Genomic DNA, 22,468 nt, shown 5'->3' on the forward strand with positions numbered 1-22,468 from the left:
TCCTTTAACTGTGCAAGACCAGGCCCTCACTGAACAGAAGACATATTGAACAACAGGTAAACAATGCTATGAAGAGAATGTGGTTGCAATTTTATTTTTAAAAAATGCTCTTATGATGGTATAGGATGAGATCAAGAAGAAGAGTAAGATAACTTCCCCATAAAATGAGTAGCTGTAAATTGCTACCTTCAGCAGTCTAACAAGACAGTTTTCTTTAATACAACTTTTTGGAAAGAGTATTTTGGCTCTATTTGTCAAAATGTATTTCTGGTGATTTTACTCCATATGAGATTACTATTGTTTCAGGAGAGAAAAAAAAATCAATGTCTACTTCTGATTTTGAGGAGAGACGAAGCTTTGGGAGGAATAAGAAAGGGCTGCACTAGGCATACATGACAGCTAGAAAACACGTAATGTTTCCAGAAAGTATCCTCTAATACTTCCCGCCACTCCCTTTTACTTTTAAGCAAAAAAGCAGGTAAATTGATTAATCTTCCAATTTTCCATTTAGATTTTCAAAAATTGCTGAAGAAGCAAGCCTGCTGGTAAAAAGAGCTTTTGTTTGTTTTCAATAGGTGTTGTATCTCAAGCAAGAAATTTCTTAGACTGATCATAGTCAGATATGATTACTCAATTTCAAATTAATCCAAATGAAGTAAAAATATTTTAGTCCCATAAATCATTGTCTCTACCTGGGATTGAGAGGAGTGAAAAGTCACTGCAATCTATGTGACTAAAGAAATAACTTTTCAGACACACATTGGTATAAACAATGAGTAGACTTCTGTAATTAATTCTTCACAATAGCATTCAGACAGTAGTAGAAAAAATGGGAAAGGATGAGATGGAGTGATTACATCATTCAAAGATCCTCAAGTTGTTTTGTTGGCTTGTTGTACAAATGCTGCCTTCTGCAGTGAGATCTGTAAAACATTCAGCTGCTTGTTTTCATGTTTCCTAGTTAACGTTTTCACTCACAGTGTTTCAGCATTTCATGAACAAGCACCCCAAACACAGCAGCTCTGGTGAACTCAGCATCTGTTGGCGACGTTAGCTCTTGCTGGAGGTGGCTCACCTTACTGAAAATATAACAGATCTTTTTTTTTTTTTCTTCCCCTCTTAAATTGTGTACATGATTTAGAGAGAAAAATTATTGAAGGCAAGAATTTGTAGGTAGTTTCTTTATGGAACTCTGATAATTAGCACTGCAACAGCATCTAAGATGATGGTTCTGTTGCTACGTTTAGATACAGAGAGAAAAAGATACAAGTCAAACGTTTCTATTATCAAAGCTAGGTCTTGTGGTAAAGCTAATAGAGCACCTATTTAAAATGAGTAACTCCTTGTACAGTTGGAGTTGAGCACTGACAGCAGTCTGTAAAGTCTGATATCTAAATGGATTGCTCCCCCAAAGGAGCATTTTTTATATCTTATAAATGTAAGTGGGGCCACTCTAGCTTTATCTCTGTGTACTTAATGTGTCAGAGTCACTCATCTTTGAAAATAAAGATTCTATAAGGTTTTGACTTCACTTCTTCTTTTTATAGCAGTCTTTTCTGATGCCATATTTAAATAAAGGGCTTTTCTAGGAAAGAAGTTATTTTTGTTTCTTCTTGTCAGGCTTGTTTGTCAGATACCTGTCTCTGAATTACTCTATGTATTTTTTTTCAAAATCAGATCTATCTCACATTGGCCTTCATTTGATATGGATCCATGACTGATTTTGATGCTACAATAGAACGTCCTTCACTTATCGCATACATTGCATTTTTCTGCCAGTCATGAATTTACTTTACTTCACATGCATACATTTGTTTAATCTCTAAAAGAAATCATTACAACTTGAAACTGATGTAGTCTTAAAAAAATTCCCAAACAGTAAATCATACTTTATTCCACTTTCTTCCCACACTGCACTACACAGTTTAACACTTAATGAAAGGTACACAGAAAATGCACTTGAATTCGGAAGTGAACCACAATACAGATTTCTGGTAACAAAGCCCTTACCTTCTTAAATGCATGATGGTCTTTAAGTAGCCCAAAAAAGCAGGTCTCCTGTCTTCCAAAATACCGTGACAGTTTACACCCTATTTTCTTTACCTCGCTTTTTACACCATGCTACATATAGTTCATGCTTCTGCTGCCTAGGATTGGCTAGTGCATCTATGAGGCGCACACAGGACTCATACTTGGAGCACCCTGCAAACCTTGATTAACTCTTTACGGCCAAGCCTCTCTCCCTCCCCGCTGCGGGCAGCCTTGGCAAGCCCGCACAGATGGGTGATTTCTGGGCTGGAGCAGAGCAGGCACCCACTCTCTTGAAGGTTTGATTTCTTCTTCCCCTACAAAGTGGCAGGCGACGCGGTGGAAGCAGCGAGCCACCTTCTCCTCCTGAAGCTGGTGAGAGGCTGGGGGTCTCGGCAGCCCGCGGCCGGGACCAGCGCTGCTGCTCGGCTGCAGGAGCTCACTTCGTCCGGAGCCCCTCCTGCTGCTGCGGGCGGTGGCGCGGCCTCCCCCGTCCCCCCCGCCTCTTCCCTTCTTCCTCTTCCCCGCGGTACCTCGCCCCGGGGACACGCACAACTTGAAGGAACGGAGTAGGGTTAAGTCCAGGCGGATGATCAGGCAGGCTGGACGTTGACATGTATCTTTTAAGGTATTTCCTCTGCCAGAGCCCCCTCCCTGGGTGTCCACCTGCCACTGCCAATAGGAAGTGTTAATTAGGAAATTAACTCCCGGCCAAAAGGGAGTCCCAAAGCCACACAGCTCCAGGGGAGATGAGGGTAGCAGGGGAGGTGGAGGCAATCCTTGACAGTGAAGCCAGACACAGACAAGCAGGGAGGCTGGACACCTAAACGGAGGGACCATTCCCTCGGCAATGGGCCGCAGGGCTTGTGAGGTATTTACACACTACCAGTCTTTTGTACAAAAAGCAAAAGAACCAACCAAAGCAAAGCAAAAAACTGCCAGGCTGCTGTCTGTCATTCCTATTTTTTTCTGAGTCATCCAGCCCAATGTGAGTAGAGGGTATCCTCTGGTCTGGGAGTGCTGAACGCTGGAAACGAACCATCAAGGCTACTGGGAATCTATTAAACATACCTCACGCTCGCTTGTTGCAATCGCCCATTCAGCCTACAGTAATTGCATTGATTTATTTCATGTTTGTATGCAAAGGGTTTGGGGGGGCCGTGTGTCCCCCTTCGCCTTCTGCTGAGTATAGAAACACCACCCAGTCCAACCTGTGTCAGTTTTACTGCCCAGGCACGGTTTTACTGCCATCCATCACAGTGACTGTGATCTGAACAACTCCGCTGCCCTCATCCTGTGTCCTACCATCTCTCACCCCCGTCGGCACAGAGGGAATACAGAGTGCTCTTAAACCCGGGAAATATTCTGCTGATGGGCACATAAATCTCTTCTGCAGAGCGCTATCATTTACCTAGCACGGTGAGGTGATGTTCACCGGGTGAGCTATTCCAACAGCGAGTTAATCCCTCAGGGCATCCTGTTTGTTTTTTTTTTTCCCCAAGATTTTAAACAAAACAAACAAACAAACGAAATTAAAATTCAAGTGGAGCTTTCGAAACGCACTTACCTAGGTAATCTTCTATACCTAGGAAAAGAAGGGGGTATGACTGCACGGAAACTTTCCTGAGCAGCCTGGTGCGGGAGGATCCCAGCAGCAGCAGTAGCGTCAGAGGTGGGTAATTCAGGAGAAATGGCTGGGATTTGGTTAATTATCCCAGTGCCGGGAGAAAGGACCCGGGGCAGGAGGGGGTGTGTGCGGCAGAGGGGCGGGAGGGGGCAGAGAAGGCAGGTCGGCAATGACGGTAGTAGGAAAATCTCCGGGAGGACACGCTCCCGGAGAATTACGCTTATCTGTAATGATTGAAGTAGACATGGGGGTTTCGAGCTGCTGGGAGAAGAGAGGAGCTGGAGGAAGGATGAATTTGGGATCCCACGCTTGAAGGGCTTTTTCACTCCCCCTTTCCCGACATCAGCCAGCAATTTGGAGGCGGGGGAGGAAGGACCAGGAGAGGGGGGAGCACTGTCAGGAGCACAGTATTGAAGGGGGCATTGACCTTTTCCGTCCTCTGCTTGCCACTAGGCAATAAATCCAGATCTCGTGTATTTCTCACTGGCATCCCTACCTGCTTACAAGCCTTTAGCACCTTCCTTGTGATCTCTGTATATACTGCTTTGGAGACACGACTGCACAGACACACACACTTATGCTGCACACCAAATGACAGAGTTAAATGGAACCCAGTCAATATCTCCCCGTGAGAAGTAACATGTTCCCTCCCTACCTTCTGCTATTGAACGTGGGTGGATCGCTGCCGCCAATTAGAGACACAAAAATACTGGAAGCTTTAGCCCCAGATAGCACTCTGAAGTCACTTGCCCTCTTTTTAACAAAAAGTGTTTATTTCCCTTGGTCCTCTTCTCTATTTTTCTTTCAAAGAAGCCCCTACTTGATTCAAAAGATATTCTACGCTTCAAAACGCGGCAGGTAGGTATGTATGTGAGCATACGTTTTGTGAAGACGACGCCTCGCTCCTATCCTGCGGTCCTCAGGCCAGCAAAAATATAGGTATTCCCGAAAATAGCAATAAAAAAAATCAGGAGGTGCGATGGGATTCAGAAATGCGGGAAGGGCGTGAAGCGAGAGCAGGCAGCAGGCGGGCAGGAGGCGGCTGCAGCCGCACACTGCTGCCCCCGCGCCGGCCGCAGCCCACCCAGCCTCCCCTGTCCGCGCACCCCGACGCGCTGTCACTTTCGAGCACAAGCGACAGGACAGATTTAATTAGGTCTGGAAATCCTTTTCTATCCCTTCCGGAGAATACTTCCTCACCTCCACTCCAATCCAAGCTTCTTCAGGGGATCAGAAAGAGTAATGAACTTTTCCACCTTATCTCCCCACGCAGACTTCCAGACACTCCTTTAGACACGCTCACGACTCCCTTAACCACCAGCGATTTCTGTCCATCCTCCTACACGGGGAGAAATACTGAGCCTTTCCGGCATGCATGTGAGCAGCTGTATTTGCAAGGATTAAACTAGAGAATGTAGCAGGAGGTATAGTGCCCGATAAAAACATTAATAAAATGTGATGATTAAGCAGTGGAATGATAAAGACTCTGCGAGTGAGACTGCGGTGCGGATTGCAACTTAGTGCTGAGAGCGATGACTAACGTACGGAATGGATGTGGGCAAATAGGGTTGGTGCTCCGTAATTTCTTCGAGTTCAGAAAGTGGAGCCAGCCAGGCTACTGAAAGGCTCAGAGGCAAGGAGAGGCAATTGAGTCGTTGCTTTTCTTTCTTTTTTTTTTTTTTTTTTAAGTGTCGTTCTTGCTGAAAACAAGCAATCTGAACGTGAAATAAAACCTACTTACCGGGTGAAATTGCAGGAAGCGAAGCGGCGGTGAGCAAAATGCATCCCAACGCCAAGCATATAGTCCATGATCTTCGGCTTCAAGCTAGAGCAGAGCTGTGCACGGTAGCGGGACTTCGGAAACGATCAGCAGTTCTGTGTGGCACAGCAGCAAACCATTCACACCGTGCGTGCCTATGTCTGTGTGTGCGTGTGTGTGTGTAGGGGAGAGAGAGGCTCAAGACCCAAAGGAATGGGGGGGGGGGACACCGGGGCGGGGGGAGGAGGAGGAGAAAGGGAAGGAAATCTGAATAGTAAGAGGAGTTGCGGGGGGGCGGATACGATCTGCTGGGGCTGAGGTGGCTTTTGTGGTGGTGATCGTGGTGATCCTCAAAGAAAGAAAAACAAATTGTGGGATCTCAACAGCGGGCAGGAGGAGAGGGGTTTTGCCAAGCCAGGTGGATCAAAGACAAGACTGCACCGGGAAGTGTGAGGCTGTAGCGAGCCGAGGCGGTCCGGAGAGGGGCGACAGAGGCTCTCATCCCGCCAGTTGCGGCAGAGGGTCGGGCTGGGGCGCTGGGGAGGGGACATCGACCGAGTACCGGGGCTGTACGCTCCGCAGAGGTCCCCGCACCGGGGTCAGGATTTGCAGGACTTCGCCAATCTCTCTCGGGGAGAGAGGAGGACGGGAGAGGGGGAGGGGGCCGCCTGCGCGGCGGGGCGTGGGGAGCCGCGGGGCAGGGGGCGGACGGAGCCAGCTCCGCGGGGGGGAACGACACAGCTGGAGTGGGGGGGGGGGGCACGGGACGGCCGAGGACAGCCCGCGGGGCCCGGGGCACGCGGCACAGCCGGGGGGACACGTCACGACCCGGGGGCCCGGGGGGCCCGGTGCGGCTGTAGGCAGCCCGCGGGCCGGCTCCTGGGTGCCGCGGCACCCGCTCCTCCTCCTCCTCCCTCTTTCTCCACCTGCAATCCAGAGAGACACAGCGGCAGTATCGACCGGGTAAGAGGACCCCTGCACTCAGCCTCTCCCCCTACCCTGAGCCAAGCCTTTGTTTCAGATCCCTTTTTTTTTTTTTTTTTTTTTTTTTTTCGCAGACAGGTTTCCCTGGAGCTGGCTCTCCCTATCGGCGCCTGCCTGCTCGCCCAGCTGTGGCCGCCGCATCCTCCTCGTCCCGGCCGGGGCCTGCTCTCCATCCCCGGCAGGGAAAGGCGGCGGCCGCGACGGAGACCCTTGCGTGGGGAACCGGCTGCTCGGACCGACGCAGGGAGGCGGACATCGCGGCGACAAACAGTTGCAAGGTGGGGGGGGGAGGGATGGGCGGAAAATGTTCCTGCTAATCATCCGTGCCCCCCTCCCTGCCCTGGGTAAGGGAAGCATCCCCCCTTCGTCCCCGCCTTCCCGGCGCTTCTAGGCTCTCCTTATGAAAATCGCGAGCTGGCTCGGTGGAAAAAATCTCCCTTTTCCTCGCATAGTGGTTCCAGAGTGTGTGCTGAATTTCAAGGTGTGTGTGGGAGGGGAAGGCAGCGCCAGCAGCCATGGAGCTTGGTCCCGTACCCCTCCCCGTCCCCCCGCCCCCTGTCCCTTTCCTACATATGTGCTGTAAGCAGACACGCACGTTTATGGCTAATAAAAACGTATTTCTCTAAGTGTAGTTAGACTGAGAGCCTCGTACTAGTAAACTGAAAGCCAGCCCGTGGCAGGGAACAGCCTGCAGGTCAACAAGAAGCTTTGGCGTCCCTGCATGCGAGGAAGCTAGCCTGGCTGTGTTAACACTGTGCTTCCCAGGATCAGTAAGCACAGTGACCATATAGACTGTGTGATGCATACAATGGACAATATGGAGTGACCACCAGTATTACACCAGCACTTGTCTGTTGTGCTACATGTGGTCTTCAAAAGAGACTGTTATTTCTGTTGAGCTTTTTGATCAAGAAGGTTTTTGTCTTCTCTCAGTTATCTCCCTAAGCACTAGTGTGAAGTGTTCATGCACATTTGCCAGTCTGGCAGTTTTAAGTTTCCAGAATTTTTTGTGAGAGGTTCAGCAACTGCAGAAAACCAAGATTCCTCTGGCATCACATTGGTTTGTTCCTGACAGCATGTTTAATCATTTTTATACTAAAGAATTGTGGAGTGATCTGATCTTAGCAATGGTTTAGCCTGCTTTGGTTTTTATTGTCTTTTTCTTTAGAGAGGATGGAAGAAAAGGAGTGAAGGAAGGATGTTATGGTCAGTGAAGAAAGAAATACAGTGTCCATTTCAAGTGTAGTAGCTGTTAAATATATAGGCATATGTATGACTTATTATGCAGTTATAAAAACAAAAGGCATACCATCTTGCCTCTTTGCCTCAGAGTACACTTTCTCTTACAGCAACAAGTAGCACAGGCTCCTCTCCCCCTCTTCTCTCCCCCTCCCACCATCAGCCCATCCTGACAAAATGCCAGTTACAAAGGTCAGTCTGTTTATGTAAAGATCACTGTGTTTCTTAACAAAGACTGCTGCACATCAAGCCTGCAATGATTATCAAATAGACTTTTGGATTCAAGACAATCAGTAAGAGTACTGTCCATTTTCTAGAACTGATGAAATCCCAGAGAAAACAAAAGACAAAGAGACACAGTGTGTGAATGGTATAGATCAACAGTGTCAGGGTGCACGTGGGCAGCAATATCTTCATAGCAGTGTTTGTTACTGCAAATGCTAGCGAGATCCAGTGGACCTTTATATATGTGTGTGTGAATATCTAAAAAGAGACTTGCTGATATGCTAATGCTTTTCTGCTCTTCTCTTTAGGTTTCTTGCTAGCCCTAATCACGTCCTAGGCTGAACTTGTTCTGCAGGCACTTCACACCAAAGATAGCTTAAATCAGCCAAGGAGAATTTTGAGTCTGACGAACCTCGCCCTCCCAATAAAAGAGGTTGACTTCACTAGATTTTGGCTCAGACCCTTTGCAGTTAGGTTCAGTTTTAATTTCATGGCATCCAGAGGTGCAGTGGACATCGTCTGATCTTTATTTCACTGTGCGCCCTTTCCCTCCCTGCCAGCTTGTTTAATCTTTAGAGAGCTGTACGACTTTGTTTCCTCAACTAGTATCACCTCTTCTGGTCCTTCCCCACTTTAAATCTTATAAGCGTATTCTGATATTATTCACTTGTGTATACATGTCCTCCAATACCTAAAGGTTAAAAAATGTTGCCTTGGAGTAACAACACAGATCTTCCACTGTGGTCAATTCCAAGACGTAGTTGCTACCACAGTTCCATTTCAGCCTGAAGTCCTGAAGCAGAGTTAAAGTGTTGTAGAGGACTATGATGCTTTTTGTTCAATGCTGTTAATAATCTATGGCCTTATAATATAATATTAAAAAATCTCATCATAGGGCAGAATACTGAAATTGCAAACAATGGAACAAACTGTACTTGAATGGGGCAGGAACTTACACCACCCAAGGAGAATGCTAAACCCAAACTTGGGACCCAGTCTTAACTGAGGAGCTGCACAGCATCAGGTGAGAAGGGAGAGGCACATCAAGTCCTCCCATTCTAAAAGCCTTGTAGCCCTGAATTACAGGTCATTGGATTCCTTTGTCCTGTAAATCTGCATTAAATAGTGGTGTATATCTGTGTTGGCAAATGAACATTTTAACATTGTATCCCATAACATTTTTTTTTTTTTTACTTCATATAATCAGCCTTTTGACCCTCATTCTTCCAGAACCTGCTGCATGCTTATCTTTAGCTACTGAAAAATGCACGTAATTTATTAAGCCAGTTCAGAAGCTACCCTTAGTTTGCAACAGGAAAACCTATTATGCAAACAACACTGTCACAGTGCCTTCCTTCTCCTAGCTATAATGAATTCTCTGCATGCTATTCTGCTGTAAATTCTCCATCTAAAAATTCCATCCACTACATGTTTTGTCAGGGGAAACTGTACTTGACTTTGAAACACTTGGGAGGAGCAAAATGATAACCTACTAAAGTGCCTTGCCCTTAGCTGAAATTATGGAGAAGTAATTAAAGTTAGCGTAAAAAGGCTTAAACTTTGGACTGCTTATGTTCTTAGTGTTTGTTCTTGGGTGAGTTTTTTTTAGAAGTCTGATTTGAATGTGAAATTTGCATATTCAGCTAAAAAACATTGGGAATGCTTAATTGCCTATGTCCAGTGTTCATATTTTGCTTTGAAAACAATGTGTCACATATTCCTGGGTTTCATTTCTAGTTACTATTTGCATTCATAAATTGAACTGCATATCTAAAGAAGTCCGGTATTTGTTCATTGTAGAAACAAATATGCTGTATTTAGAATTTTGCTTTATACACATATCAGAGAAACATGGGATCACAGAACAGCCCAGGTTGGAAGGGCCCTCAGAAGATCATCTGGTCCAACCTTTTGTGGGAAAGGGAGCCTACATGAGATTATCTAGCACCTTGTCCAATTACGTCTTGAAAACCTCCAGCAATGGGGACTCTACCATGTCCCTGGGGAGGCTGTTCAAGTGAATGATTGTTCTTACTGTACAAAAAGTCTTTCTTATGTTGAGATGAAACCTCTCCCAGTGCAACCCATCTTCTCCATTTAGTTCCTTGTGAAGAGAGAGCCTCCGTACTCCTATAAGTACTGGAACACTATGATGAGGTCCCCCTGAACCTTCTCTTCTCCAGGGAGGAAAGACCTAACTCCTTCAGTATTTCCTCACAGGGAAGGTTCTCCAGCCCTTTGATCATCTTCGTGGCCCTCCTTTGGACCCTCTCCAGTCTGTCTGCTTCTTTCTTGAATTGTGGGGACCAGAACTTCAGGTGTGGCATGACAAGCACTGAGTAGACTGGGATGATCACATCTCTGTCTCTGCTAGTAATGTCCCTGCACGTGCAGGCCAGGATGAGATTTGCCTTTGTTGCTGCAGTGGCACACTGCTGACTCATGTTCAGCTTGTTGTCCACCACTGACACATTTCGACCACATTTTTGCTTAAACAGAGATATGATTCACTTGAATAAAATTATATCCACTGACTTTTTCTTTTCTTGCAGAGATTCCAGGAAATGAACTAGTACTGTAGAATTTCTTTAATTTCTGCTCAAAAATTACATCAAAGATATACAGCATTAAAAATGATTGCATACTCACTTGCCCTATCCTTTGGCAGCAGAGGACAAATTTAAAGGTTTGGTTTTTTTTCGGGCTCTTGCTGTCATTAAAACTCCAGTCTTCTGAGGTAGGATAGCCTCTTTGAAGAGACCGATAGTATTTCTCTACTGCTTTCAGAAGGTATTAATTGCAAGACCTGTAAGCTCACATGAACTCACTAGACACAGCTAGACATACATATCTAGAAGGGATACAATAGCACTTGAGACGTAGAGTCATGAACTTCTCTAGGGGCTGGCAATCTATTGCCCCTTGTTCTTCGAAGATTTAATCTGTTCTGTAGAATCTTCACAGCTGTTACTATCTGTGCTAGGCAGGGTGCTACAAAGTTGTCTCCTTGTACTGCAAATACACACAGCAGCCTGAACCACAAACTATGTCTTTGCATGAACAGAGGGATTTAATGGCTCTACTGTAATAGACATTGTTTATAATTGTAAATTTTCTTTAACACATAAAGCAAATGATGACTGCTATCACACAACTTGATAGGTAAAATCAGATGACTTCTTTAAAGTGTTCCCAACCTTGACATTAGAACTGAAGTGGGCAACAGAAAATGAAGTAATTTCCCAAATCCATGGGACAATGACAATCATAATGTGCTACAGTACTCTTACTGACTTTTTTTTTCTTTTTTTGAGTTAAGGCATATTTTGTCTATGTTTCCATGGCTAATAGCCACGCACACAAAAACACGGGCTCAGCATTTTCAAAGTAACCTCTGATGTATTCAGGTATTCACTTTTTCTTGCTAGCTGGACTTTAAAAAATCACAAAAAACTCTGTTACTTTCAGGAAAATGACAAGATAATTGTAGAGAAAAAGGTAAAGGAGGAGATGCATTTTAAATCACGTTGAAGCATTGCAGTGGAGAGTCTTATGCATCAAATGCCTGGTTTTCTTAGGGAAAAATTCCTTCTCAGTGGCTGTGGTAGTTCAGTACCAGAAGGAATGTCCTATCAAAGTAGTGCAATATGTACTTCCAGTAGCTGATATGATGGAAATGGAATGGAGGCCTCCATCGCAGAAGCAATAACTTTACAAGCAGCGTGAGAAGCACTGGCCTAACACTTCAGTGATTTGTAGAGGAATGGAGGTGTATTTTTAGTGTGTTTGTGTTTAAATACAGAAGCCATGTATCTTCTGTCGTGCTCCTATCCCCACCTGATTTTAGTGTTGTCACACAGACTTAAATAAAATTTAGCTGTTAGTGTTGTGTTACTTCTGTGTGGTCTGTCTTAAGTCCCTTCCAGACTAGGCAAGGTATTAACATAAAAAATCTCTATCCGAGAGAGGTCAGAGTCTGAAATTCATTTGAACTAATGACAGAGGACAGAAGAAGTGTTGAAATGAAGAGAAGACTCCTCAATGCATTTTCTGTGGTGCATGTAAAAGAGCAAGACCCACTTTCAGACAAGATGAGTTTTTGGAAGAGTGATGGAGTCAAATGAAGTTCTGTTATATCTGATGCTTGGTACAAAAGACAGACTTACTGTAAGTTATAACAAAAGCAATTCTGTATTCAAGGTGTAAGAGATCCTGATTAGAAGCTATGTACTTTCCCTTTATGAATGTTTGCAGAAGTAAAATATATGTTTGCCAGAGTATATAAAAGAAATTTGTCATGAACTGAAAAGGGAACAACAGACAGGTACCAGTGAAATTCTCAGTTGATGTTTTGCAGTGTCAAGGAATTACATACTAGAAAGGCAGAGTTTTACAGGGTGGTTATGCTGGAAAGAAAAGGGCATGTGGAGAAAGCAATTTGCATTTGAAAAATAGATTATTTTACAGATATTGGTTCAAATTGATAGTCATTCCCTGAATAACATCTGGTGCATTATCTCAATAGATGTGGTTATCTCCCATAGAAATGAGCTAAGCAAAAGATCTGTAGTAAGATTTGAAAATAACCTTTGTTATTATATGTCATTACATCATAAGAATCAAAATACATGGGCCACTAATGACAATGAACAAGAACAATACAGTTCCTTGAACAGTCTGTTCAATGCATTTCCAGTCTCTAGCATGCACTTAAAATACAGCAATATTATAAGCATTTATCGTTTGTCTGAGCCATGGAGCTAATGAGATTGAAAAAGCATGAAGAATTTGGATGGATGAACTCCATTTACCTAATTTCCAACTCAAACATAATGATGATATGAAAAATAAGTAATATATGTATAAAGTCTTTTTTATTTTTTTTTTTTAACAGTTTTTGTCTTGCAGCAGCTTGGCTTGGGTTGGGTCATTATGGCACACAACAGGTATGTGTTCTTGTCAGCAGTAGCGGTCACCCTTGTAATATTTCTACTTCTTCCTGACTTGCGGAGGACTGATTCTAGGAAGGTGTCAGGTTCTCTTAGTCACAAAGGAAAGGAGGCAGTAAAAAAGATCATTTATTTGGTTACGTTCTCCATTTGTCAAAGCAGTGGAGCACAAAGCCCAATGTATTTTGTGAACCACTCTGGAACCTCCTTGGTTTTAAGCATGTGCTTAAAACCTTCAGCAAACAGAGATGGCTTTATGTCTTTGATTACTCTCTAGCATGTGTTTTGCTGAATCACATGGTATCAGTAATTTATACATTTAAGGTGGTCCAAATGTCTTTACCAGAAAGCCATGTTTTCAGTTGCATTTCTTAAAATGACATTGGAGGGAAAGTAAATAAAATCTTAGGACCTGATTCAAAAAACATGTGCATCCAGTTTTGAGTTAGCTGTCTTGATTTTGCTCAACTTTAGAAATAACATTCACTTTTTGCCAGAAATCTCTGATACAGCAGAACACTAAGTCGTGTTCCTATTTTGAACATTAGGAGATCAGACATCTGTTTCCTTGTTTTTTTCAGATAAACACATGAAAAGCAACACTGACAAAATGTATTAACATAGGGTAATCTCAATATCCCCATTAATTGTGCACTTTACATAGCTAGGTAAAAAAACCCGCAACATAACAACAAAACAACCCCAAGGTAATGTTCTCATTTAGCGCTGTTTGGACTCTCTAGAGGCAATAGAAGGTCTTCTCAACCAACTACTGGAATTTATTGGACAATTTATTATCAGCATATAAAATAACTAGCAGTTGTTTTTTTGACACAATTAAGCACTGTTAGAGTCTAAATAAATTTTGCAGCTAAAAGCTGATGTGTGTATTAATCCAAATACGGTTGGTATGGAGATAACCAATCTATACCTTACAACTGTACCTTACAGTTAATTCTCCAATCATTGTCTACTCTTAAGAAATAACCATAGCAAGATTTTTTTTTCAAATTCATTAGTCAACACTATTGTCTTGCTAGTGCAAAGAATTGCATAAATAGCAAAATAAATTCCGTTACGAGTACATGAAGAAAACATTTACAGTTTCTCTGCTTTCTGAATGAGTAAAACAATTTTCTCTGTATAATTTAAAAATAAGAAAGCAAGGACAAGGATGTTTAACTTGTTTTACTCAGAAAAATAAAAGGAATTCTCAAACATTAATTTTCCTTTCACAATAGGAGAAAAAAAGATCAGTCAAGTATAACAAAAAAAGCTCTGCTACCACACCTTCAAAACAAGTTACTCACTAAAAAAGTGGACCTCACCACCGAATATCGTGATTAGAAAAATATACTGACTCCATATGCAGTTTAGTTTGTTATAGAATAGTCAAATCTGTTGCTTAAGAATATTTAGTTTTCTGTAGCCCTCTGTACTGGGTCTGGCTGCAATGGAGTTAATATTCTTCACAGCAGCTTGTATGGTGTGTTTTAGATTTGTGACTAAAACAATGTTGATAACACACAAGTTTTATCTATTGCTGAGCAGTGCTCACATAGCATCAAGGCTGTCTCTCCGCACACACACCCACCCCAAAGGTCAGTAGGCTGAGGATGGGCAAGATTTTGGGAGGGGACACACCCAGGCCAGCTGACCTGAATTGACCAACGGGATATTCCATACCATATGATGTCATGGTCAGCAATAAAACTGGGAGCTGAGTTTTTTCAAAGTAGCCATTGCTCAGAGACTGGCTAGGTATCAGTCTGCTGGTGGGAGGTGGTGAGTGATTGCCCTGGCATCAACTGGGTTTTTTGGTTTTGTTTTTTTTTGTTGTTGTTGTTGGTTTGGTTGTGGGGTTTTTTACACTTTTTGAACTGGCTTTGTCTCAACCCATGAGTTGTTCTCACTTTTGCCCTTCCTATTCTCTTCCCCCATCCTGCTGCGGGGGGAGTGACTGAGTGAGCAGCTGACTGGGTGGGGGCTTAGCTGCCTATCCAGTTAGTTAACCCACCACAGCCTCCAAGGCCAGTTTTGGAAATGGAGAAGTCATTCTCCCTCAGCAATTGTGGAGTTTTTGACACAGAGAATGGTCTTGTCTGCTGAATACTATAGCTCTACCCAGCTTTCCTATTTCACTAATCTCAAATTTTGTTAAATAAATACTTATCTATGATCCTAAAAGAGGTAGGAAAGCACAGAAAATAAGAACAAAAACTTAAGAAGGTGGGAGTACATTCTCATACAAATAGTACTAATATTATTAAGCTGGCTTTTGCTGCAATGTTTCATTCTCTAGGTAGCTGTCAATCACTATCATGTTTCTCTATTAGGTGAGTTTTGTTTGTTTGTGTTTGTCCTTTCATTTGGTCATCTATTTCCTTGAGAACTGAACGCAGTTTGTACTTTTCCTGCTACTGTACTTGTGGATGAACACACACAAAAATAAGCTATTCACAGAAACACGGAGGCTCTGATGGCCTCATTTTGTTCTGTGATTTTGCTGTAAAGTATGTATGGCATCAGTGAACTCAGTAGGGGTTAGGTAGAGCCGCTGCTGGAGGTAGATAATAATATTTATTGGTATTTGACATCTTAAGTGAAGCTAAAGTCTTATGTAATGCAGGTGGAGATTTATTTGGGAACCTAAAAGGCTCTAGCACCTTCTGGTAAGAGCCTGTAGGACCCCATGCATATGTCATGTGATGTGGATGTGATTGTGCAGCATCCAGCATGCTTTGGTTGTAGATAGACTGTAGCTTTATCACCCACTTAGGCACACAACTGATAAATATAACTGAAGGATCTTACCACTGCCTTAATCCTCCATCCACATTGCCTGCTATTATCTCTTATGCTTATTTGTTATGCTTTGATCCTAGTGACGCTGGAACTTTTTTGGTTAAAGAATTCTGGCTTATTGTAAGTTTGCACACATGGCCCCCACAGGGCTCCAATACTGCCTTGTAGTATTGTGACAACATGGCAGAAGGAGAGAAGATACTGCTAATCTGTGGAATGCTACCACATAGTGATCGATTATACCTGTAAGGTGTCCTGGTTTCAGTTGGGATAGAGTTAGTTTTCTTCTTAGTAGCTGGTAGAGTGCTGTGTTTTGGATTTAGGATGAGAATGATGTTGATAACACACTGATGTTTTGGTTCTTGCTGAGCAGAGTTTACATTAGTCAAGGACTTTTCAGCTTCTTGTGCTCTGCCAGGTGCATAAGAAGCTGGAAGGCAGCATAGCTAGGACAGCTGACCCAGACTGGCCAAAGGGCTATTCCATACCATATGACATCATGCTCAGTATATAAGCTGGAGGAAGAAGAAGGAAGGGGGGGACGTTTGGAGTGACGGTGTTTGTCTTCCCAAGTAACCGTTACGCGTGATGGAGCCCTGCTTTCCTGAGGATGGCTGAACACCTGCCTGCCTATGGGAAGTAGTGAATGAATTCCTTGCTTTCCTTTGCTTGCGCATGCGGCTTTTGCTTTACCCATTGAACTGTCTTTATCTCAACGCATGAGTTTTCACACTTTTACTCTTCCGATTCTCTCCCCCATCCCACTGGGTGGGAGTGAGCGAGTGGCTGTGTGGTGCTTAGTTGCTGACTGGGGTTAAACCACGACAGTCCTTTTTGGTGCCCAACGTGGGGCTCAAAGGGTTCGAGATAATCACAGATTTAATTGGAATGTGCTAGATTGAATTTATAGCTGTTAGTGCTGTTTAGGTATTAATCGGCAGGCTTCTGTATTTGCCACGGGGCTTGCTTGCCTTACTGTATATTACAGTCTAGTGCTCGTTAGTGGCTGCTTGTTGCTTTTGCTGCTTGCTGAACTGCTTATTATCTTACTCTGCTGTGCCTGGGAACATTTTGATAACAACAACAGCCATGCACCTGGGCTGGCAGATGGCCAGGGCATCGCTGCTATTTCTGTGGTGCTGTACTGGACAGCCTGGAACTCCAGTGGGAACTCGAGTCAAAGGGACTGTGACCTGTGGATAAGTCTATGCAGGAGCAGGACACCCCAAAGCGTCTGTGGACGTGGATAAACCCATGCCAGAGCAGGTATGTCTCAAAGCGTCTGTGGCCATGGTTATGTTTGTGCCGCAGCAGGTATACCTCTTGAAGGGATTGTGGCCCAAGGATAAGTCCACGCTGGAGAAGGTACACCTCGAAGCATCTGTGGCTGTGGATAAGTCCGTGAGGCAGCAGGTACACCTTGAAGCATCAGTGGCTGTGCATGAGGTCATGCTGGAGCACCTCAAAGTGTGTGGCCACGGGTAAGGCCATGGTGGAGCAAGTTTACTTCTGAAGAGACTGTGGCTGCAGGCAAGGCCACGCTGGAGCAGGTTTATCTCTGAAAGCATTGTGGTCCATGGAGAAGGCCATGTGGGAACAGGTGCACATCTAAGTGACTGTGGCTGTGGATAAATCCATGCCGCAGCAGGTATACCCCTGGAGAGACTGTGGCTCATAGACAAGGCTCCACTTGGAGCAGGTAAACCCCTAAGGGACTACAGTCTGTGGATAAGTCCAAGCCGAAGCAGGGGCAAGGGGAGGAGTCCATTGCAGTGTTAAACCCAATGGTCTGGTCCAAAGGGGCCAGGGATGGAGATTGTAATGGAAATACCTTTAAATTGTTGTATCCCGGGATTTGAGTTGCATGTTATGGGAATTACTATAGCAGGAACCCCTTGTTGCTAGCCAGGCTAGGAGGAAGGGGAGGAGTTCCTTGCAATGTTAATCCTGGCCCAAAGGGGCCAGGGGTGGAGATTGTAATGGAAATACCTTTACATTGTTGTAACCCATGATCTGAGTTGCATGTTATAGGAATTACCATAGCAGGAACCACCTGAACCAATGGAGGAGAAGCCTTACAAGAAGCAGTGCAAGTGCAGCAGTGACCCGACCTGAGCTGGCTTTGGTACCCAATACCTCCACGCAACACACCACCTCTCCTGTCCTGAGCGACCACCATCACAGATGGAGCCCAAAGTCACGGACTAAATTAACTCAGTGGACACTATGTGGACATTTATGGATGTTTATGGACATTTTACAGACATTTCACAGGGGTGCTCCATAGAATAAGTGGGGTGGTGGTTAATGAAGATGTATTGGATAATGTGGGACCTGAGCATGATGTAAATGGTATGGAATAAGGCGTGGATACTGTCCTGGTTTCAGCTGGGATAGAGTTAGTTTTCTTCTTAGTAGCTGGTAGAGTGCTGTGTTTTGGATTTAGGATGAGAATAGTGTTGATAACACACTGATGTTTTGGTTCTTGCCGAGCAGAGTTTACATTAGTCAAGGACTTTTCAGCTTCTTGTGCTCTGCCAGGTGCATAAGAAGGCAGCATAGCTAGGACAGCTGACCCAGACTGGCCAAAGGGCTATTCCATACCATATGACATCATGCTCAGTATATAAGCTGGAGGAAGAAGAAGGAAGGGGGTGCATTTGGAGTGATGGCGTTTGTCTTCCCAAGTAACCGTTACGCGTGATGGAGCCCTGCTTTCCTGAGGATGGCTGAACACCTGCCTGCCTATGGGAAGTAGTGAATGAATTCCTTGCTTTCCTTTGCTTGCGCATGCAGCTTTTGCTTTACCCATTGAACTGTCTTTATCTCAATCCATGAGTTTTCACACTTTTACTCTTCCGATTCTCTCCCCCATCCCACTGGGTGGGAGTGAGCGAGCGCCTGTGTGGTGCTTAGTTGCTGGCTCGGGTTAAACCATGACAAAGGTCAACTGTCTATGGCTTGGAAATTATTGTATGTGTTTTGTATTTAAAAAATTATTAAAACATATGAAAACCAAGCTGGTATGGAAATACATATTTTTCATAACCTCAGCAGAATAAGATTATAAAATTGTTCCCTATTTGCTTGCAAATTAGAAGTAATCCAAAATATATAAGATTTTCATTAGAACAATTTCTGTGGCAAAAGTAGCTGATAGATCAGGCACTAGATCATTTCAGTTGTCTGGATATTTGGGTTACTGAACACTTCTTTTTCTGAACCACATCGGGCAGACACTTGTTGCTTGATCAGATCCTCTGTACCCTTCCTTGCAGACTGCTGGCTAACTGAAGTAAGCCTGCCAACTAAAAATTTTACTCTGGATCTGAGAAACTTGCTCTGTTTCATCTTAACTTTCTATAGGTCAATTTCTGACAAAATTTACTAGGCTTTTCACTGACAACTTGCAATCAGCTTCAATTATATATTAAGGACAGCATTTTAACTTCACATAATATAAAACTGCCATTAAACTAAAAAAAACCCCATATGTAGACTCAATTCTTCCAGTTCTTCCAAAATGCGTCCTTCTTATAATAACAAGCCCCTTTCATTTTAGAAGTCTATGAAGAAATTAAATTAGCAACATGTACTGATGGTCACCAGATTTTAGGTTTTTTTTTCCGAATGTTACATGTTTCCATAGAAATGTAAGATAAATGTCTTTCAAATATTTTTTTAACATCCCATTCTTTTGACACTGCATTTCATTCATCTTGTATGTTTGCATGCAAATGATCTTATTCTGCAAGGTACCATATGCGACAGTTCATAAAAAGGTGCCTAATAAATAAAGTAATATTTTGTACTTGTCACAGGTAATTGTGGTGCACTTTGCAGTGGTTTAGTCAAAGAATTGCTCTTCCTGTAGAGCCGCAAGTTGGCAAGCAGCAAAGAATTCTTTTGCAAAGTTTGCCAATGTATCCACTGTTTATAATAGTACTGGAAGTATTTTTCATTCTCAAATCAGCAATTGGAAAAATGAAGTAATTTTAAGTTATGCTGTTTCTTAATGTGTTTGTTGCACAGTAATTACTGTTATCATCACCTGCAACATTTTGCAGTGCTGGAAAATTAAAACCATTATACTAAAAAGTTTTCTACAGGATTTTTCATTCAAGTCAGCTAAAGGACATGCAGAGTGATCCTACTAGCATCTTCATGAAAATCTACTTCTACACTCGAAGTTATTCTCATCCTACTCAAGATACTCTCCACTATTATTTAAAGAATCCTCTTCCAAAACGTCACTTATTTTGGTAACAGAAAACCTTTCCTGGACATAAGTATATATGCTCTCCTTCTCCTCAACAATCACAAATATTTAAACTTCAGTCTTTAAGTAGCTCAAGAAGAGTTTCTTTAAAAGTTCTTTTGATAATGTATCATTAAGGTAAGATTTCTAAGTATATTCACAATGATGACCTAACTCTTAACCACTGAAACTGGTAGAAATTGTACATGAACCATGTAGAAAGTGCTCCATGTACCTCCTGTGATAAAAATAATTTATACTTGTGGTGGATTGACCTTGGCTGGCTGCCAGATGCCCACCCAGCCACTCTCTCACTCCCCCACTGTCCCGATCCAATGGCAGGGGATGTTTCGATACGATCCCAAGGACGAGATTAAGATGCTGGAATCGGTCTGATGTCATACAACCTTTTACTTTTATTTGAGGGAAGAAGAGAATGGAGGGAGGGCAAGGGAGGAGAGGAAAAGGAGGGAGAGAGAGAGGAGTTTATCACCACCACTTCGAGTCCGATAATCTTCTGCTGGGTCTTCGGTGGCCTCAGGCTTCGTCGGGGACCCAGGCGGGGTGGGGGGCGGGGTGCCTTGAAAGTGGAGAAACTGAAGGAGGGGTCGCGCGCACCGCTGAGGGGCACGTGTGCTCCTTATATAGGGCCTCTCACGCATGCGCAGATCGAAATGTGTACGTGCAGTTTGTCACGGACGTGCCCCCGCCTCTGCTCTTTTCGCGCCTTTAGTCCCTGCGCAGGCGCACGAGGTTGTTTTTCTCAAAACTGTGGAGAAGAGGGTTTTCTCGAAGCGCGAGCTGGATGGCGCTACAGCGGCAATGTCGAGACAAAACCGCATTTGGTACCGGTTCTCTACACCCGCCCCCTCAGCAGGACAGGCAGGCAAAATAAGATGAAAAAGCACAAGGGCTGACATAAGGACAGGGAGATCACTTGCCAGTTACTGTCATGGGCCAAACATACTCGACTTGGGGAAAATTAATTTAATTTATTGTCAGTTAAAATAGAATTGGGAAATCAGAAACAAACACAAAAAATTAAAATAGCACTTTCTTCCCCTGCTTTTCCCCAGACTCAATTTCAGTCCTTCATTCCCAGCTCCTCTACCTCCTCCCCCACCTCTGAGCAGCAAAGGATGGGCAACAGGGGTTGTGGTCAGTCCATAACAGTTCCTCTCTGCCGCTCCTTCCTCCTCACACTTTTCCTCTGCTCCACCATGGTCTTCTCCATGGGCTTGCAAGGGAATCTCTGCTCTGGCTCCTGGAGCACCTCCTCCCCCTCCTTCTTCACTGACCTTTGTGTCTGCAGGGCTGTTTCTCACACTTTTTTCCCCTCACTCCTCTGCCTGTCCAACATTTTTGTCCTTAAATACATTTTCACAGAGGCATCACCAGTGTCACTGACAGGCAGCTTTGTCTATGTCTTTTTTTTTTGAAGGAGGAGGAAAACAGAAGGGGAATTGACTTTCCAGATGAACTTATAGCTAGATGAAGAGAGATCTTTGTTCAGTTCAGATTTTGAGTTTACCTAATGCTTCTCATAACACTTACCTGCATGTTTATCTTTGCTCAGGTGCTTATATGCTGTCTTGAAGAGAAATGGATCCAAAAATATGCCTGAGTGCTTTCCTGAGCCACGGCCAAAATCTATACGTAAATGAAAGAGAGTCTGTTCTAGCTTATTTTAAACATACTATTGGGGAAAAAAAATTGGCAAGCACATTCCATAAGTTGTCATGGTAGGCAATGAACTAAATACAAAGTCAAGAGTGACGAGGTACTCTTTGTATGCTAGCTTCTTCAGCTCTGACTATAGGAGGCACAATTGAATATCCCCTAGAACTTCATCAGCTTTGTTAATTTGCCTCTTTTCTGAAATCCTTATGAAAGAAAGATCAGCATGAGAGCATAAGATAATTCTGTCCAGTGCCAAAGTACAGTGAAACTACAAGGAAATAACAAGGCAATAACTATTAGGGTAAAGGACCAAATACTCAGAGGGCAGATACAGTAAAAATGTACAAATGTATTGTGGCATGGTGTACTGAAAAACACACAGAGCAGTCTCAATTTCTTTCCTAGTCTGCTTTTGAGAGAGGGAGGTGCACCAGAGAGTACATGACATGAAAATCTAGTATTTTGCCTTTGTATGCAAATCATGGTAGTTTGGGGGGGTGGTAGTTAAAGGTGTTTTAATTTCAGACTGGAGAGTAACTTCCACTTCCTACTTAAAAAAACCCCAAACACTACTAACAATTAAAGATTTCAAATGAGAGGAGAAAAATACAGAGCCTTGTACCCATACAGTAGACTGTCTGGTTTGGTATACACTGGCAATACAAAGTGGAAAATTATGCCTTCACCTCAGCAAATTTCCTCTACGGTAAGGAGACTGTCTTTGAGGGGTTTAGAACCATCTTAACAGTGCCTATATTCATTCACATTTTTCATATTTCATGTAAACAGGATATCGAATGATATTTAAGACAGCAGTTCTCAAATTATATTTGTGGCTGGATTCATAACAGCATTTGCAGTCACACTTCCAGAAGTATGATTTCTAGTTTGGGAACTGTTGGTCCAAGGGAAAG

The 22,468-nt window shown here is 43.5% G+C and overlaps 2 protein-coding genes across 6 annotated transcripts in view; one reads left to right on the top strand and one right to left on the bottom strand.

Moving 5' to 3' along the window:
* BRINP3 (BMP/retinoic acid inducible neural specific 3) overlaps positions 1 to 5,535 on the bottom strand; it is a 227,506-nt gene extending 221,971 nt beyond the window's left edge. For 2 of the 4 annotated variants that reach the window (XM_087732584.1, XM_087732582.1), the window contains exon 1: positions 2,011 to 2,441. In XM_087732584.1, the coding sequence (XP_087588710.1) occupies positions 2,011 to 2,024 (14 nt within the window). In that variant the 5' untranslated portion in view covers positions 2,025 to 2,441. Of the gene's footprint in view, positions 1 to 2,010; positions 2,442 to 3,595; positions 3,727 to 5,396 lie in introns of those variants that run through there. The other 2 variants (XM_009473679.2, XM_087732583.1) reach the window with 2 other exon arrangements.
* LOC148052218 (uncharacterized) lies at positions 5,435 to 18,635 on the top strand. Of its 2 annotated transcripts, none has more exons than XM_087732585.1 (3): positions 5,435 to 5,561; positions 6,477 to 6,676; positions 8,171 to 18,635. In XM_087732585.1, exons 1-3 carry the CDS (start codon positions 5,435 to 5,437, stop codon positions 8,180 to 8,182), a joined length of 339 nt encoding a protein of 112 aa, XP_087588711.1. In that variant the 3' UTR covers positions 8,183 to 18,635. The 2 variants fall into 2 exon arrangements, 1 of the variants encoding a protein (XP_087588711.1); XR_015698885.1 differs by lacking the exon at positions 5,435 to 5,561 and adding an exon at positions 6,189 to 6,377 and having other exon boundaries at positions 6,473 to 6,676; positions 8,758 to 18,635.
* Positions 18,636 to 22,468: the final 3,833 nt, after the last annotated feature.

This window comes from Nipponia nippon, unplaced genomic scaffold (assembly GCF_047370975.1).
Source record: "Nipponia nippon isolate SJK-2023a ecotype South Korea unplaced genomic scaffold, ASM4737097v1 scaffold_5, whole genome shotgun sequence".
Classification (NCBI taxonomy): domain Eukaryota; kingdom Metazoa; phylum Chordata; class Aves; order Pelecaniformes; family Threskiornithidae; genus Nipponia; species Nipponia nippon.

Excerpts from the sequence above, each read along its gene's own strand:
- LOC148052218 (XM_087732585.1), top strand. The coding sequence starts at position 5,435 with ATGCATCCCAACGCCAAGCATATAGTCCATGATCTTCGGCTTCAAGCT. Across the intron at positions 5,562-6,476 it reads AGCAGCAAACCATTCACACC|GTTTCCCTGGAGCTGGCTCT; the intron begins GTGCGTGCCTAT and ends TTTCGCAGACAG.